Raw genomic sequence first — 16,842 nt, forward strand, 5'->3', positions numbered from 1 at the left:
GAAATTATTAGAACTGATGTTTGCACTGATGTTTGCACTGAAGTAATTGGCAGTCAGTGTCCTTAAAGTGAGGCCACTGAAACTGTCACTTTCACATTTCTTCCAGTTGAGTCACACTCAGCAGGAGTCAGTGACAAGGAATCTGAGTCTGATCAGTATCACACCCCTCCAAAATTTACTTTCTGTTCCAGTGAACCTGCACAACTTGGATCTGGCAGTGTTTTTCCTGCACAGACAACAGTGCAGCAGGAAGGGAACAGAGGTGTTTTTAAGTGCGTCGCTCCTGATCAGGCTGTCACGTCACGTGTGAATGTGCTGCCTGTGTCACTTCATTCTGAAAAAAAAGAGCCATTCCTTTCTTTAGGGAAAGGCAGGTGTTCTGTAACGAGGAAACAACCTGCACAGCTTGAATGGAGTCCTATTCTCCTTTAAAGGTGTGGGCGGGCAGCAGAGAGAAGAGTTGAGTTTCAGTACCAACCCCCTTTTTCTATTCTCACACACACACTCGCTCTCACACACACATAGTGAAGTTGCAGTTCAGTCACAGTCCAGGGAGCCACTTTGAGCTGTGTGTGTGCTCCTGGTTACAACCTCAGACTTTTCTGTCAGATTATGAGTTTACCTGCCATCAATGAAGAACCAAAACACGACACGTCACTGGGGAACATTCACAGCTTGTTCACACCTCCTGCAAAGGCCATTAACCTCTGAGAAAGGACTTTACCGGTCTGACGTCTACTCTACTCCAACAACACCGAACCTTCATGTATCGGATGAGCCATTTGATCAAGGAAGGAAATGGCCAAGGTGTACAGACTCTATGCAGGCATTGTAACAGGTAAAGTCTGCTGCTGGTGTGTTCTCTCACCTTACAGAGGGCCGTTTGTTAATCACAAACTGACACAAAGCGATGTTTGCATATGCTTGCATAATACATTTTTAACATGTTTTCTTCTCCTCTGGGGAGATTCTTCTTGATAAAATGCCTCTGAATCAGATCATTTTGTTGCTGAATCCTGTTGGTGCTTTCAAAATAATGCAATCTCGACTCTGCTCAGCTACGTTTATTTGTACGGTACACCTCCAGTGCTGGTTAATGATTAAATGACGAGTCCATGCACTGCTAATACACTTCATCCGACTGTGGTTACACGGCATTGTCAACACAGACTCCCCAAATATGACATGACACGAGACACGAGCCAGACGTGGGTGTGGAGATGAGGGCTTTAATCATGACTCACCTTGCTATTCACCCGTAATTTGGGTTATTTATACCTTCACTTTTGCAGATGATGGTGGACTATGTGAATGTGTGAGTGTGTGATGTACTTTTTATTTTATTTATGTTTCTGGCTGCAGCTCTGGCCTTATGCAAATACTGCCTCGGAGAGTGGAACGCCACCGAGGAGCCTGCCAATCGAGCCGTAGACCACTGTCATCACCATGACAACAGAGACAATTGCACAGGTTGGTCCGGGGACAGAAGGGTGAGGGGTGGAAACTTTCATGGTGTCATAAATGGTTGGTTGGTTTTTGAAGATGATGACTTAATGGAGGGAGTCATCCTAAACTGTCCAAAAAAGGACATTAGTCCATCATTAAGTCGTTTGGTTGCTAGGAAATGACTTTAGTGGTGTCTAATTAAAAAAAACAACTATGTAAATAAGAAGATAGTGGAGCTTTGTATGCATTCCCACAATCATTTTCGAAGATCTATCATATTTGTTGGTTTATGTAAATGCTAGAGCAGGTGACATCCGTTATGGATTATTCAAACATCTTAGATTATGCTTTAAAAAATGGAGGTGCTGTGTTATTTATTTGTGAAATGTAATGGAGAATCATTAACATTAACATTATCACCACGGCTCATTGGGTGTATAATGGAGTTAGCAGGACATAACAATATCTAGGATGTTCTTCAAATAAATGATTAGCACCAATCATTGAACTTCAGGTCACACATATGCAAGTCTCAAGCAAGTCCCAAGTCACTCTTGCAAGTATCAAGCAAGTCAAGTCGTACGAATATAGAAGATGAGGACGTTTAAATATACTAAGAAAAAGACAGTCATTTTTAACTGCTAGAGATTTATCTGTAAAATAAACTGTAAACGGTATTAATTTCCATGGTCCCATACAACTGACCTGTTTATTGAAAAAAAAAAAAAAAAAAAGTATAATTAAAGGTGCCATATGTAAGAATGTGGCCAAAAAAGGCTACTACATTCAAATTCAAAATACAGAGGTCTTTTAGGTTTTGTTTTCTGACATAACTGGCAACCCGTGGTTGCTCGGCAGCTGAGACTCTACTGACTGCAATGATTGGTAGACGGCGGTAGGTGGCGCCACATGCCAAAACATGATTTCACAACATAAACATGATTTGCAGTCTGCAAAATACTTTTTTCGATGCAACTATTTTGTCTGTACTGTTGTTGTTGGTGAGTTCAGTTTGTTATATGAACATTATTCCTGAGTCTCTGTGACATATTAGGATTTTATGGCCAGTTGCTTTAGATTTATGACATAATGCACCTTTAACATCAATAAAATGCAAATAAAAAAAACAAAATGTAAAGAATACTGACATTAGACCTACACTACATTAACCATGGACATTTTACAAAGTGGTGCTGGTGTCGCTCGGTTGCCAGGTTTGTAAGCAAGGCCGCAAAAGCAGACACTCTATAAGTCAAGTCGAGTCTTTTACCAACGTCAAGCAAGTATCAAGTCCTCAATAAAGTCGAGTCAAGTCACGTGACTCGAGTCCCTCGTCTCTGTCAGATACCAAACACAATGCAGCATGTTAGTTTTCCTTGTTTTCCTCTCCTTCCATTTTACTCTATAAGAGTTTAATTTTAACTAAGATAGTGTAATTGCAGGGTTATGCTTCCTTTGACATTAGTCCTGCTGGCACCTGTATTCTTTTTAGGGCTAAATCACATATAATTAAGTTTTTCACTGAGACATTCAACAGTTCCAGTCATTTATAGCATACGAATTGTAATGTGAACATAAAAGCCTCAGCTTTATGCTAAATATAAAACTGGCTGATCTGCTCCGGCTTATTGACTTAAAGACAAATGAAGGGAGAAGCGAGGATTCTAAAGCAATAACTGCTTTCACATTTTCATCCTTGGTCAAATATACTGACATGACCAATGTGTCTGAGCTACTCTTTATGAAGAAGTCGAGCAAATACGCACGCAATTCGGAAACTATTTCTGTTAAACTTTGTCGCTGGAGGTTGTTTTGTGTCAGCGAGCCGCCTCTCACGTTACAGCTCGCAAATGAAGCGCTCTCTTTGATGTCACGTGTTTGGCAGTATTGTTTTACAAGCCTGCTTTCAAGCATAATCTCATGGGAATGGGTTGTAAAGATAGCGGCGGCCTGTGACACCAGAGCCACCATGTGCTGTATAACCCGTGGTCAGAAGTTCAGCATTATGGCCCACAATGGCATCTGCGGAGGGGGGGGGGGGGCGGGATTTACTGTGACGCAGATACACAAACTATCATGTGCCTAATTTAGCAAAGAATGATATTACTTTTTTCGTGGGAGCAGATGACGCAAGGCGTTTTTGCTGCCTCGGAATAGTCTATCTCTCCAGATCATATTACCAACTGTCTAATTATAGCAGGCTATAACAGGAGGTGAGGAGGGTGTAGGTTAGTGAAGCGCACTGACAAATGTGACAGTTGAAACAGATTAAAATTGACGGAGATTAAAATGTTGCCTTTATTGCAAAAAAAAAAAAAAAAATCAATTTTAAAGATTAATGACACATATGGGCTTATATTTAAATGACTAAGACCTCCAATAGCTATAAAGTCAAATATGTGTAACCAATTAGTGTGCTCTATTCATCAGGCAGATCTGCAATTACTGTGGTGGCAGTTCTCCGTGACTCACACAGTAGCTGTTAGCAGAATGAGGAGGCAGATTCAGTTGCGGCCGTGAATGGCTGAATGGGACCGTGCATTCAAACCGGAAGTGCCACCACAGTAAATGAGACATGCACACTTGCGGTGCTTCGCTTGATTCTTCTAAATTACCCTTGTAGTCTTGTTTATTGACCTCCGCCAAGGAGGAATATGTTTTCGCAGGAGTTTGTTTGTCCGTCTGTTTGTCTGTTAGCAACATAACTGGAAAAGTCACGGATGGATTTGGATGAAATTTTCAGGAAATGTCCGCAATGGGACCTGGAACAAGTAATTAAATACATTTAGGGGCGTGATCCGTAGATGCTATCACTAGTTACAACTCCCGCCGTCTGACCCAGGCGTGATGACAGTGTGTATTTTGAAGGCACTGAGGTGCCTTGGCGGAGATCTGCGCTCTCTGAGTGCTTTTCTAGTTGTTATATCCAATTTTACCAGAAGTGCCTGAACCCAACCAAACTGGAGGACTTGTGGACAAAGGGCCAATTCCAATTCCTATCTTAACCCTCAATCTGAACCGTCAAGCTCAACCCTTAATCTTTACTGGCCCTCAAAACCAAGTGTTGAGGGTTATTTTGTCACTTAGAAATGGGACACCCCTTAAATGCAGATACGTCTTCAGACTGTGGGGGGCAGAATAACGCGCATAACTCAAAAAACGAAGATGAAGAACGCATTTATGTCACCATTATCTATTACGATCCGTTTGTCAGTCAAGTTGTTAGGTTGTCAGTTAGTTATAAGATGATACTCATACAAATACCACAACCACGGACATATTCAGCTGACAGTTACCACACACCACGGCTTATTGAAAAGTAAACGATCGCAAATGATCGATTGTCCGCACCGGCCGGCTATTGACAAAAGATCGTAAAATAAAATTAAAGGTTACGGAACAATGACGTAAATAATCCATAATATGGGCCTAAACTTAGATAATACAATGGTTTTCATATATTTTATATCTTTATTAACAAAGAAAATACTTAATTTGCAGTGTACTCGTTTCGCTGCTGTCGGCGCCATCTTTGTAACGTGAAAACACGCAATGCATTCTGGGTAGCCCTTGCTCCCAAGGGTGGTCTCGGAAAATCTCAATATTGAGGGCGATACAGCCCTTAAACTTGCCCCTCAACTTAATTTTTCTGAGAATCGGGACAGCACTTGCACTAGAGGGAGCGTGCATTTTTGAGATTGAGGGTTAAGCAAGGAATTGGAATTCACCCAAAATATGGGTCAACACTGGTCTGTTCAATGATAGACAATAAAAGAAAAGAGGAGTGGTTTTATCAGAGTTTACATTGTAGACTATTTCTTAACCATTTCTTCACCAGCGATAACCTCAAAGGTGATGCGTCCATTATTCTCCATGTCCGTCTGTTCAGAATTGCCACGTTTGACACATAAGAATAACCCAATTTCTGGGGATTGATAAAGTGATTCTGATTCTGATCATAATATGAGAGTGATATTGGTCAAATGCCTCGTGCATGGCTACACGGCCACTTTTCCAATCAACCATTATTTGCGTATAGGTTTTCCAACATTTTTTCGACAATCCATATGCTCTGAACTGTAAAAGGAAAAATAAACGTTGCACGTACTGTATCTCAAGCCAGTTTTCAAACGTGTAACTCAATTTTGTGTCACGACAAAATGCAGAGGAGTGGAGCGGCCATTTCTCCAAATGTCCAGAGGAACTCAAGCACTACTGTGTCCACGGAGAGTGTCGTTACGTGGAAGAACAGAAGACGCCGTCCTGCAGGTGAGAAACATCTAATATAGTGACGATGAGGAAATATGAAGCAATGAGAGGCGAGTAAAATGACCTCAATACAGAATAGATGAAAGAGATACAGTAACAAAGGACAGTTTCATTGTTCGATGTGTTTCCCACGCTGTCATGGATTCTTAATGTCACAGTAAATCCTCGCCTAAGCTTGCATAAGTGTCCACCAAGCTGTACCACAGTGCCATTTATCTTGGACAGGGGTTCTCAAAGTTTTGATACCCGAGGGCCAATTTAGGAACCCAACATTGGACTGAGGGCTGCCAAAGGAAAAAAACCCAGAAAGAAATCCCATTTTTAATCATTTTAATGACCAGATTGCAGTTCTACAGTTTACACTTATTGGTCTGTATCCAGTAATATCCAATAAACATTTAACAAGCTTAGTAGCTCCTGGATTAAAACTATCAACTGTAATTCATTGCGGTGCCGCCAGAAATGTGGGCTGCACTTTGAGAACCAACGATCTTGGAGAAATAATCCCCCATCTTCTGTGTCGGCTGATGACGATATCTGCGTCAGCCAAAGTAGCATTATGACATCACACCAACCCTAAACAGTGTAGCCGACCAATAAATCCAACCAGAACAGAGAGAAAACACACTATCATAAGGCAGAGTAGATATTTAGAAAATGTCACATTTTGCGTTAAACTAACAGAGGAAAGCCCCCCCCCCCCCAAAAAAAAGCTATAGTACGTCAAACAAAAAGCAGCAACTGTACCATATGATGCAAGTGTAATAATTAACCAGTCTTGTATAAAGTACCTTAAAAGGATATATGAGTATAAACGTACAAGTATGTTGCCAGAAAATGACTTTGGTAGAAGAGGAAGTCACTTTTTTTTTATATTACTTAAGTAAAAGTCTTAAAGTATATGACATTTACGGTACTTAAGCATCAAATATATATAAAATGATATAAAATGTACTTCAGTTTTAGAAGTAAAGGTATTAAAAAAGTGAGGAGTTAGGATTGAGCCATGGTAGCTCAGTGGTAGGGTGAGTTGTCTTTCAACTGTTAAGTTTCTTAGCAGAAAATGACTTTGGTAGAAGTGGAAGTCACTTTTTTATAATATTACTTAAGTAAATGTCTTAAAAGGAACCCCGGCTATAAAACTTTTAGTTCTTAAAAGATAAATGTTAGTATCATTTTTAATAAATTGACATAAAAAACCTTCTTGATATCTTCGTTTTTATAAAATTTGTAAAAATAGTTTAACTCGTATGTCGCCGTTGTTGTTTACGTCGCAATGCACTCTGGGTAGTGACGTAAAAAGGTTGTACTGGGGGCTTCGGGACCCTGTTGTGACTGTTCAGCACAAACATGTCATCTGTTCAGCCTTTTCAATTTGAACCCGAGCGAAACATACAGGAGGAGGACAGCACTGACAATGTTTCACAAAACGAGCATCAAAATGAAGCGCAAGAAAGACGGGATGAGGCGGGAGTGGGACAAAACCTGTGGTGTACGTGCGGCAACTGCGTCTCCATATATGGATATACAGTGACGCGGCGACTGCAGACGTGGGTTGTCTGCTCAGGAGAAGAGCTGTGGGCGACTTTCGATTGGCTTCAATCGAAGGCTGAACAGATGACATGTTTGTGCTGAACAGTCACAACAGGGTCCCGAAGCCCCCAGTCAACCTTTTTACGTCACTACCCAGAGTGCATTGCGCCGTAAACAACAATGGCGACCTACGAGTTAAACTATTTTTACACATTTTATAAAAACGAAGACTTCAAGAAGGTTTTTTATATCAATTTATTAAAACTGATACTAACATTTATCTTTTAAGAACTACAAGTTTTATAGCCGGGGTTCCTTTTAAAGTATATGACATTTAGTGTACTTAATTATCAAAAGTAGTTTCCTGTTTAGAAGTAAAAGTATATTAAAACTGGAAGGCGGAGTTCCTTCCATGTCCTGTGCCAAAGTGTGTTTGAACAAATCAACTAATAAGTGAATCAATTGAACCCCAAATTGCCAATTTGTAGAAGCAGAGAATCAAATGACTGTAGAAGAAAACTGACATCAAATCTTCTGAAACTATTAAACGCTATTATTACTACCTTTGTCTCAGGTGTCAGCCTGGTTATGTCGGCTCCAGGTGTGAATACGTGGACTTGGACTGGCAGAAAGGCGATAAGAAACAAATCATCATCGCCTGCGTCGTCGTCGGGCTCCTTCTCCTCATTCTTCTCATTGCCTTCATCTGCTTTTGTTCACAGTAAGTCTTGAAGTTAAAGACGCCATATGTAAGAATGTGGCCCAAAACGGGTACTACATTCAAAATTCAAAATACCGAGGTCTTTTAGGTCTCGTTTTCTGACGTAACTGGCAACCCGTGGCTGCTCGGCAGCTGAGACTCTACTGACTGCAATGATTGGTAGACGGTGGTAGGTGGCGCCACATGCCAAAACATGATTTCAAAACAGGATTTGCAGTCTGCAAAATATTTTTTTTATATATTTTTTATTCCTGAGTCTCTGTGACATATTAGGAGGATTTTATGGCCAGTTGTTTAAGATTTTTTACATAATGCACCTTTAAGGGTGTGACCTATGAAATTAATTAGCCATTAATATTCTGGATAACCTGGAGTCAGGAAACAACTTTTAAGACAAAATTAGAATTTGTTATGCAGACGGTTGTCAGGGTTTTCAGAGGTACATACCATCCATGATACCCATTAGCCATGGTCCCTGTTGCTATGGCGAAGGAGATTATCACTTTCCCCAGCAGCAGCATAAATTCTACCTCTAATTTACCGACAAATTTCCCGCTGGGTAATTTGATTTGCTTGCATAAATGTACCTTTGAATTTATACTCTTTTGATTTTTTTTCTTTTTAACACATAGCAGCAGCTGCTTATCTGCTGAAGCAGCTGTAGTGAATTAGGTGGGTGAGTGTCATGTCAACCCAAGCATGTAGAACAATTCCACATGTGAGTCATGTAACATGATTACAGGTATTATTAGGAGTACTATTATTATTATGGATTATGCGTTAGACGTGCTGCAAAGGCCTTGCTTTGTGGAAGCCAATACCTTTTGTCGCACTGTTTCTACAGCAGCCATGTTCAACAACAACACTTTGGATAGGGAGTGGTGTCACTCACTCACTCATCTTCAGCCTGGACAGCTCGACGTGTTTATTAATTGTTACACACTGGACCGTGAAGTGAATTTTCTTACTTTCCGACTTTAGCAAGATTATGTGGGACTATTCTTATAACCCCTAGAACCCCAAGAGTATTTATGCTGCTGGGATTCTTTCCATCCTTTTTTTCAGCACAACCTATAGGCAATCTGATGAAATTATGGTGTTTTTTGTTTTACTATAGAAACAAACCTGAGCAAAAAGTACTCAAAATGTTTTTAATCAGGTTCAATTTGTGAAATTTGAAAATACTTCGGTTTCAGAGTTCACATTAAAGCCGACATATTACGCAAAATCAACTTTATAATCATTTAAATCCTTATATTTGGGACTCTGGAGCGGCAAAGTGTGAAAAAATATGAGTGCTATCAGTGCTGGCGAGTGCAACGGTATCCTAAAACCAGAAGTCCGTAAAGTCCACGAAAAGTTCCATTCTTGGCTCCACAGTGCAGCACAGAGTTCTACACAAACTTCCAGCCTCAGAGGATTTATCTGTCCAGTGAATACATGTTATATATGACGACCATGTGCCTGCTAGAGCCTGAAAATGATCACTTTTCCAAATGCTAACTCCTGTTAGCTCCCAGTAGCCTCTTAGGCTGATGTCATAAGGTGGACCTAAAGAGATACTACTAAACAGAGCGTTCTGAACAGGGCTGTTTTGGCAGGGTGATTGAACTGCTGTGGTGCTTCATCCTTATGGTATTTTGACCAAAGCATGTCACAGACATGTTCATTAGGACACCAGGGAACTAGTTTAAGTTGGAGAAATAGGATATAATATGACCCCTTTAAAAAAAAATGGTAAAAAGCAAGATAAAATCAATCACAACTTTGATTCAACAATTCATAAAAAGATGAAAAAACACATTTTTGTAAAGCCTGAAGATGTGATCTATAAACACACACCCAGAGTTGTGTATTATTCCAAAGGCAATTTGCCAATTTACCTTGCGTCAATTGATAGTTATAGCTTTGCCAGTTAGATTATACATGATGGCGCCTTCGTCCTGCATGACACATTTTGTCTCTCTGTTAGTCGTAGGTACAGACTGTGTTGGCGGAAAGGAAGACGCAGGGAAGAACCGAGGAACGGGTCGGAGAAGCTCAGCATGATGGACACCCGAGCGACGCACGCCGCCCCCACACCGGACACAACAGAGCCTCCCCGCACTCATGCCGTATGAGACGTGCGTGTACGTGTGTGCGTGTGTGAGTGTGCGAGTGCATCTACACGTGTGGGAATGGTTTTTTGGATAACAGGGATCTTGTCCTTTCGTGTGACAGCTGCTGCCTTTTGTCTCCCTGTCGCTGGTGGAGTTGTGTCCGTGCTGGACACGGATGGAGGCGTTTGCAAATTAAAAAAAAGGCTCTGTCACACAGGACTGTGAAGGCCCCTCATTCAAGTTGACGGGCAGCTGTGTTGGAAACTGCAGAGGAAAAAGAAGAGGATGCTCCCTTCAGGATTTATCATTGACACGAGCCAGAGACGAGCGATGCACTGGTTGTGTCCAGGCGAGGACGCATGTCTCCGGTGACGTGGAGCTACAGGCACTAGAGCTGCACAGCTCTAAATAAACAGTTGCTATTTTGGAGTAAGTTGTGACGCCAGCTGGCAGCCAGTGATAACAACTGATGATGTTATTAGTCAGTGCTGGATAAGACTGTGTGAAAATACTACACTCCATGTTCTTTAGGGAACTCCTGTATACAAACCATTGAATGTATGTATAGATATTAGACTACTGCAGTGTAGAGTCATACTATTTCTGCTTTGTTCACTACCTTCACTTTAGTGTCATTTATTGATGATTTAAGCAGAAAAAAATCAACAGCGATGATCACATAAATCGCTCTGTGCACACTCACTCAGAATGTAGTTACTTGTCAACGTTAGCAATGCAAAAAGGAAAACCTCACATTATTACTAAAGGCTGCAGTCCGGGGCTTACTGTGAGAGGAAAGAGGACAAGGAGAAGTTGTGCTGCAGGATTTATTTTTTACTTTTTTTGATTTGTATATTTGGAGCCAGGCAGCCTCCGCGCTACTGAGGCAGAACAGCCGAGCCTGTGTGTGGAGGCTCAGCCGAGGTGAAAGTGCTCCACTGTACGAGACAGTTTCCATACTGCAAGCTGCATATATCTCTATGTACATTGATTCTACGTCTAAATGTAGAATTGGGACATTTTGGAGATCTGTCTGTAAAGTCTGCCGCTGTCGGTTGGAATAAACGACGTCTGTTCTACTCGTCATTGATGCAAATGTTCTCCTCGCTTAGTGGTTTTATAAGAAAAGATATTCGGTGTTTTGCAAGAGATGAGTTTCTTAACCAGGCCTCAATCGTGTCACAGTCTACTCCAGTTTCCTCTTTTCACTCCTCGACAGTCTCACTTTCCCCTGAATATTCCAGTAGTTGTTGTAACTCTCTATCCAGGTCATCAGTTTCATTTCAGTTTTTCAAAAAGCCTTTCTCAAAACAAGCAGCCAAGGAATGTGCAGATTAAGTATCGATCGCACTGGTTTTCCAGGTTATTGTACTTTGGTTGCGGTTTTTTATTATGCTGTTGTGTTGCCACGGTGCTGTATAACCAGCGGGAGACTGACAGAGCACCGTGGGCCCATTCTTAAAAGTGTGAACATTATACGATACGGTCCTGTGACATAACGCGACTTAATCTCGTGAGGCACACAGTAGTTATCTTTTGTCTCGGCTTCGTCACTGATACTGACCGTTTTAATTTCAGCTCTTTTTCGGACGCTCAGGCCGTAAACCGGGTTACTCTCGGCCAGGAAGATGATAATGTTTGATAAGATTAAAACAACATGATAGTAAAGTTTACAATACAGTGCGTGATGTATCTCAACTGCCGCCTGATAAAAAACAACACAAAGGAAAATCCACAAAAAAGGACAACTCTTGGTGTCCACAACCTGTCATCTAGATTTGAAAACACCACAGCACAGCATGAATACAAACACAGGATTAAATGTAATAGTGGGCAAATTGTTACCTTTGGACAGAGCCTGTCTGTGTTACTTTGTTTTTCAGTCGTCATGCTCAGATAAGCGAACTTTTACTTGGGAAAGAAGGAAGCATCTTTTTCTCTTCAAGTCACCTTTAGTTGCTGCTCCTTCACGCCTCAAAAACTCCCTTCACAAATGTTTTTTTGGTCACAGTCTGTTAGAAACGGATAATATAAGAAGGACACAGTTGTTTTGCAACATGACCGCCCTTAATTAACTGCAATTGATTGAGTTGTGAGTTTGGCCCCTTTTCACTGTGGAACTGGAAAAAAAACAAAAAACGACTAATGTCAAAGTCTATCCACAGAGTGAACATGAAGTTAACTCGGGAAATGAGTTTTACAGTGACACAGCGTGTTTTTGTGTTTTCGTATTCAGCGTCTACTCTCTGCTCCGTCTATACGATCGACAATCTCCGAGATAATTTCAGTTGGCCCGGCCGTGTGGCCCCGGCTGTCATCAAAACAGAGACAGCTGTGGAATGCCAGAGTCTCTACGTGAGGGGTGTGTCCGCAGGACTTCAGAAATGTGAGGCTGATAAGACGGAAAAGATAGGAGCCAAGCGGTCGTAAAAATGTCTTTCATAAAAATAATGGAATAAAAAATGGAATGTTTTGTTGTGGTGGGTATTAGACGGGGAACAACACGAAGACACGTGCACACGCGCATACAGATTTGCAGCAACTGCTAATAGTTCCATCTGTTCTCATTTTGGTTTGCCCTCAAGATGGTGAAGTACAACAGCTGAGTACCAAACAGTTTGGAAGGCACGGTGATAAAGATTACTGCAGCACTCAGGACGTCACATACACCAGAGCAAGGGGGGGGGGGGGGGGGGGGTTGCTGGGTTGTGCCCTTTGATTTTTGCAGGTTGTGGAATTTTCATGAACACCACTGGAGGTCAGCAGAGCATCACAACCTTTTACAACACAGAGACGTTTCAATGGAGTCTATGAAAAAACAAAGTCAAATAGACGTATCTATTTGACTGGAAGAAAATGTTATGGTACTTAAAAATGCACAAAAGAACATGATGACTTTTATACCTGTATGTATTAAAAACTGTACCGCCTAACGTTTAAACACAAACAAATGTCAGTCAAATGAGTGTCAGTCAGATGACTAAGCAGTCACTCGGTTCCACACAGAGCATCGTGAAGATTGCCTGCACTGCTGCTGTAAATACACAAACGCTCCCTCAGCCAGGTCTGATAGTATTGCTTGACGGAACCCACTTTCAGATAAAGGATGTAGTGTTCAAATAATACTAATAATTATAATGTAAAATAATAATAAAGACCAAACCGGGAAGGATAATAACATTTATATCTTGTTTTACTATTATTTTATTTTATTTTAAAGTCATATTTTTATATATATATATATATATATATGTATATATATATATATATATGTATATATATATATATATATATATATATATATATATATATATATGAATAGTGTAGTTTTGAACTAAATTAAATGAAGTTGCTTTGTTTTAAAACCTACAAACATACATGCATAAAGCTACTAGTTTGCTTCGGTTTGGTTCAGTTAAAGTTTGGGCCCCTGATCCCTTTTGCCCGGGGCCTCAAAGTCTCTGGAAGTGCCCCTGCTTCTTTATATATATATATACATATACATATATGTATATATATATATGTTGATAGTACCTAATTTGAATGCAGGGCCGGTACAGAGTATTTTATTTGAACATTGTGGCACTGGAACTTTTTTTTTCCAACATAATGCGTCAATGGATTTTATATTAGTCTAAAAGCACAAGATATATGTGATTAGAGCACAGGCCGACTGCTTATGGCTGAGCATTTCCTGCCCCTGAATAAATGTTTCATCTCTATTGGAGGTTTAGAGAGGTCCTGACGTGTTGATTTCTGCAGAAGATGTGTGTGCTGCACAAGACCGAAATACCAAAACAAGCTGCGAATGCTTGGTGAAAGACCATTAAAAATGTGGAACAGGCGCCAAACGCATCAATATGAATATGGCTGGGTCTTTATTCTTTTTGAACGACTAGTGGAAAAACTGCATCCGGAAAACAAACTGTACATGACAAAACACTGATATTAACCTGATTTGTCAGATATGATGTCAGACAGAAATAAATGTAAATGTTTGTTTTCCTCTGTTGAGACAGTTGCGTTATAGGGATTGTTATATGTCCACATTAAAACTGAATACAACTTTCTTGGGTCACTTGACCATGTCATGGGCAAGAGGAAAGGAATTGGGCACATTATCTGAAAGGAACAAGGGCTGGGATGCTCTTGAGCAAGGCACCAATCCCCTATTGCTCCCAGGGGTGCAGATAAGATCTGCGCACTGCTCCTGCGTCTCTGTGTGTGTGTTCAATACTGGTGTAATAAGGATGGGTTAGAAACAGATTTGGGTTAAATGCAATCACTAATTGGGTCTGTGCAGAAAAATAACTAATTCCTCTAATTCAATATCAAGTATTGGCAGACTTTCTTTGGTCCCTTTTGGTGGAGCACTTTATTTTCCCCTGACCATTTCTCTTTGTCATCCACCTTTGTAATTATTCCCTGTTCTTAATTCCTTTTGCTGCCTTTTCACTGAAGGCCACATCAGCATAATGGTTACACTTAAAGGGTCAGATGTAACTGTCATACAGGATAAATATTACTAAATATAACTAAATATTACATACAATAAAGGTAACTACTCTGTAACATATTGCTAAATAACTTTCTGTATTTATTACTTATTCAATTTCACTCGTTGCATTGATGCATATACAACGACACACTGCGATCTAGTGGCGGTGCCGTCACTTTGCGGGTGACGCAATCGCCATGCATTTTGGGAAATGTAGTTTATGGTCAACGCACGCCTTAAAGGAGCAAAGACACCGATTTTTAAGACCAATTAATCACTCGCGGGCCACATAAAATGACGTGGCGGGCCACATAAAATGACATGGCGGGCCACATCTGGCCCCCGGGCCTTGAGTTTGACACATGTGCTCTAAGCCAAGGCACAGTGGAATCAATAGGCAGCTGAATTAAAAGTAATGAGACAGCAGTGTATTGTATTTTTTTTTCTTTCTTTCTTTCTTTCTTTCTTTCTTTCTTTCTTTCTTTTTTTCTTTCTTTCTTTCTTTCTCTCTCCACATGGCACCTTATGAGATCCCTCAACTCCACTTTGCGCCTGAGCGCTGCGTCAGGACGCTTTTTTACCCCCCCCCCCCCCTCCACGACCGAGAGACTCCACAGAAACCTGGAGCCCACGCGCGCATCAACATTTCTGTCATTCTACTGGTCAGGTGGAAAAACAGAAAACCTGAGCGCATCTCTTCCACCGCATATTTGGCTGTTATTGATAGAATCCAAGATTTCTTTTTTTTTTTTCCTTCCAGCATTTGGATCTCGGGATGACTTAACTGATTGAAAAACATATTTTTTTCCCCCCTTTGGAGTTAAAATGTCTGGAGATTTTATCGACCCCAGTTATGAAGGCTCAGCGAGAATCGGATTCAACTTCAGCTGCGTTTTCAACGCGACCAACAGCAGCTCCTCCGCGGAGAACTTCCACCTGTCGGACTTGGACAGAAGTGATGCTGTGGCAGACGGAGCAGCCGCTGTGAGGATTACAATATCCGTCATCTACTCTCTGGTGTGCGCGCTCGGTCTGGTTGGGAACCTACTGGTCCTGTATCTCATGAAGTCGAAGCGCGTGTGGAAAAAATCCTCCATCAACCTCTTCGTGACGAGTTTGGCAGTGACCGACTTCCAGTTCGTGCTGACGCTGCCCTTTTGGGCGGTGGAGAACGCGCTGGACTTCACGTGGCTTTTCGGCAGAGCCATGTGTAAGATCGTGTCCTATGTGACCGCTATGAACATGTACGCCAGCGTGTTTTTCCTCACGGCGATGAGCGTGGCGCGGTACTGCTCCCTCGCGTCTGCGCTCAAGGGCAGGAGGCGGCGGACGCGCTGCTGCTCCGCGCGCTGCATCACTGTTTTCATCTGGTTCGCCGCGGTCTCCGCCGCGCTGCCGCACGCGGTTTTCTCCACGACCGTCACAGTCTCCAACGAGGACCTGTGTCTGGTGAAATTCCCCGAGACTAACGGGACCAGCACGCAGTTCTGGCTGGGACTCTACCACTCTCAGAAAGTGCTGCTGGGTTTTGTGGTTCCTCTGGGCATCATCTGCGTCTGCTACCTGCTCCTGTTGCGCTTCATCACCTCCAAAAACACCAACACCTCCAGCGCCAAGCGACGCGCAAAAGTCACCAAGTCCGTCACCATCGTGGTGCTGTCGTTTTTCCTCTGCTGGCTGCCCAACCAGGCGCTCACAGCCTGGGGCATCCTCATCAAACTCAACGTGGTTCACTTCAGTTACGAGTATTACACCACACAGGCGTATGTGTTCCCCGTGTCCGTGTGTCTGGCGCACTCCAACAGCTGCCTCAACCCCATCCTGTACTGCCTGATGAGGCGCGAGTTCAGGAAAGCGCTGAAAAAACTCTTCTGGCAGATAACATCGCCGGCTCTGACCACCATACGGCCCATCACGGCCACGACAAAGCCCGAAACGGACGAGCAAGGACAGGTCCTGGTGCCCCTCAGCGCGCCCGTGGAGCCCGCTGTGGTGTTTTATCCTCCGGGGGCAGTGATGTACAGTGACAGGCGAGATCGTCCACAAAACAGCACTTAGTCCAAAAACTCCACATTATTTATTGGGAGCTATACATATATCTATATAGATTTATTTATTTATATATTTTATGTGTATATATGTGTTCATTTGACGTTATTTCCGAGTCCAAACTGGATCTGGATCAAAGTTTAAAAGTGCAAACAGCAGCTCCTTCTTCATCCTCTCCGTCACCTGCGTGTGAACAGCGAGACACAGTGGCGCATGTTTGCTGTTGC

General features: G+C 41.9%; 2 protein-coding genes across 3 annotated transcripts; both read left to right on the forward strand.

Moving 5' to 3' along the window:
• Window positions 1-552: 552 nt before the first annotated feature.
• Window positions 553-11,131, forward strand: btc (betacellulin, epidermal growth factor family member). 2 transcript variants are annotated; one of them, XM_083896298.1, is made up of 6 exons: window positions 553-838; window positions 1,363-1,470; window positions 5,613-5,715; window positions 7,823-7,969; window positions 9,942-10,092; window positions 10,190-11,131. In XM_083896298.1, exons 1-5 carry the CDS (start codon window positions 799-801, stop codon window positions 10,087-10,089), a joined length of 546 nt encoding a protein of 181 aa, XP_083752424.1. In that variant the 5' UTR covers window positions 553-798; the 3' UTR covers window positions 10,090-10,092; window positions 10,190-11,131. The 2 variants fall into 2 exon arrangements, with proteins under 2 accessions (XP_083752424.1, XP_083752423.1); XM_083896297.1 differs by having other exon boundaries at window positions 9,942-11,131.
• Window positions 11,132-15,391: 4,260 nt separating this feature from the next.
• Window positions 15,392-16,624, forward strand: rxfp3 (relaxin family peptide receptor 3; the record flags this gene model as incomplete). Its single annotated transcript, XM_083897032.1, has 1 exon — window positions 15,392-16,624. The coding sequence occupies one exon, from the start codon at window positions 15,392-15,394 to the stop codon at window positions 16,622-16,624; it is 1,233 nt and encodes a 410-aa protein (XP_083753158.1).
• Between the last annotated feature and the right edge of the window lie 218 nt (window positions 16,625-16,842).

Source organism: Microchirus variegatus (genome assembly GCF_963457635.1).
Source record: "Microchirus variegatus genome assembly, chromosome: 1".
Lineage (NCBI taxonomy): Eukaryota > Metazoa > Chordata > Actinopteri > Pleuronectiformes > Soleidae > Microchirus > Microchirus variegatus.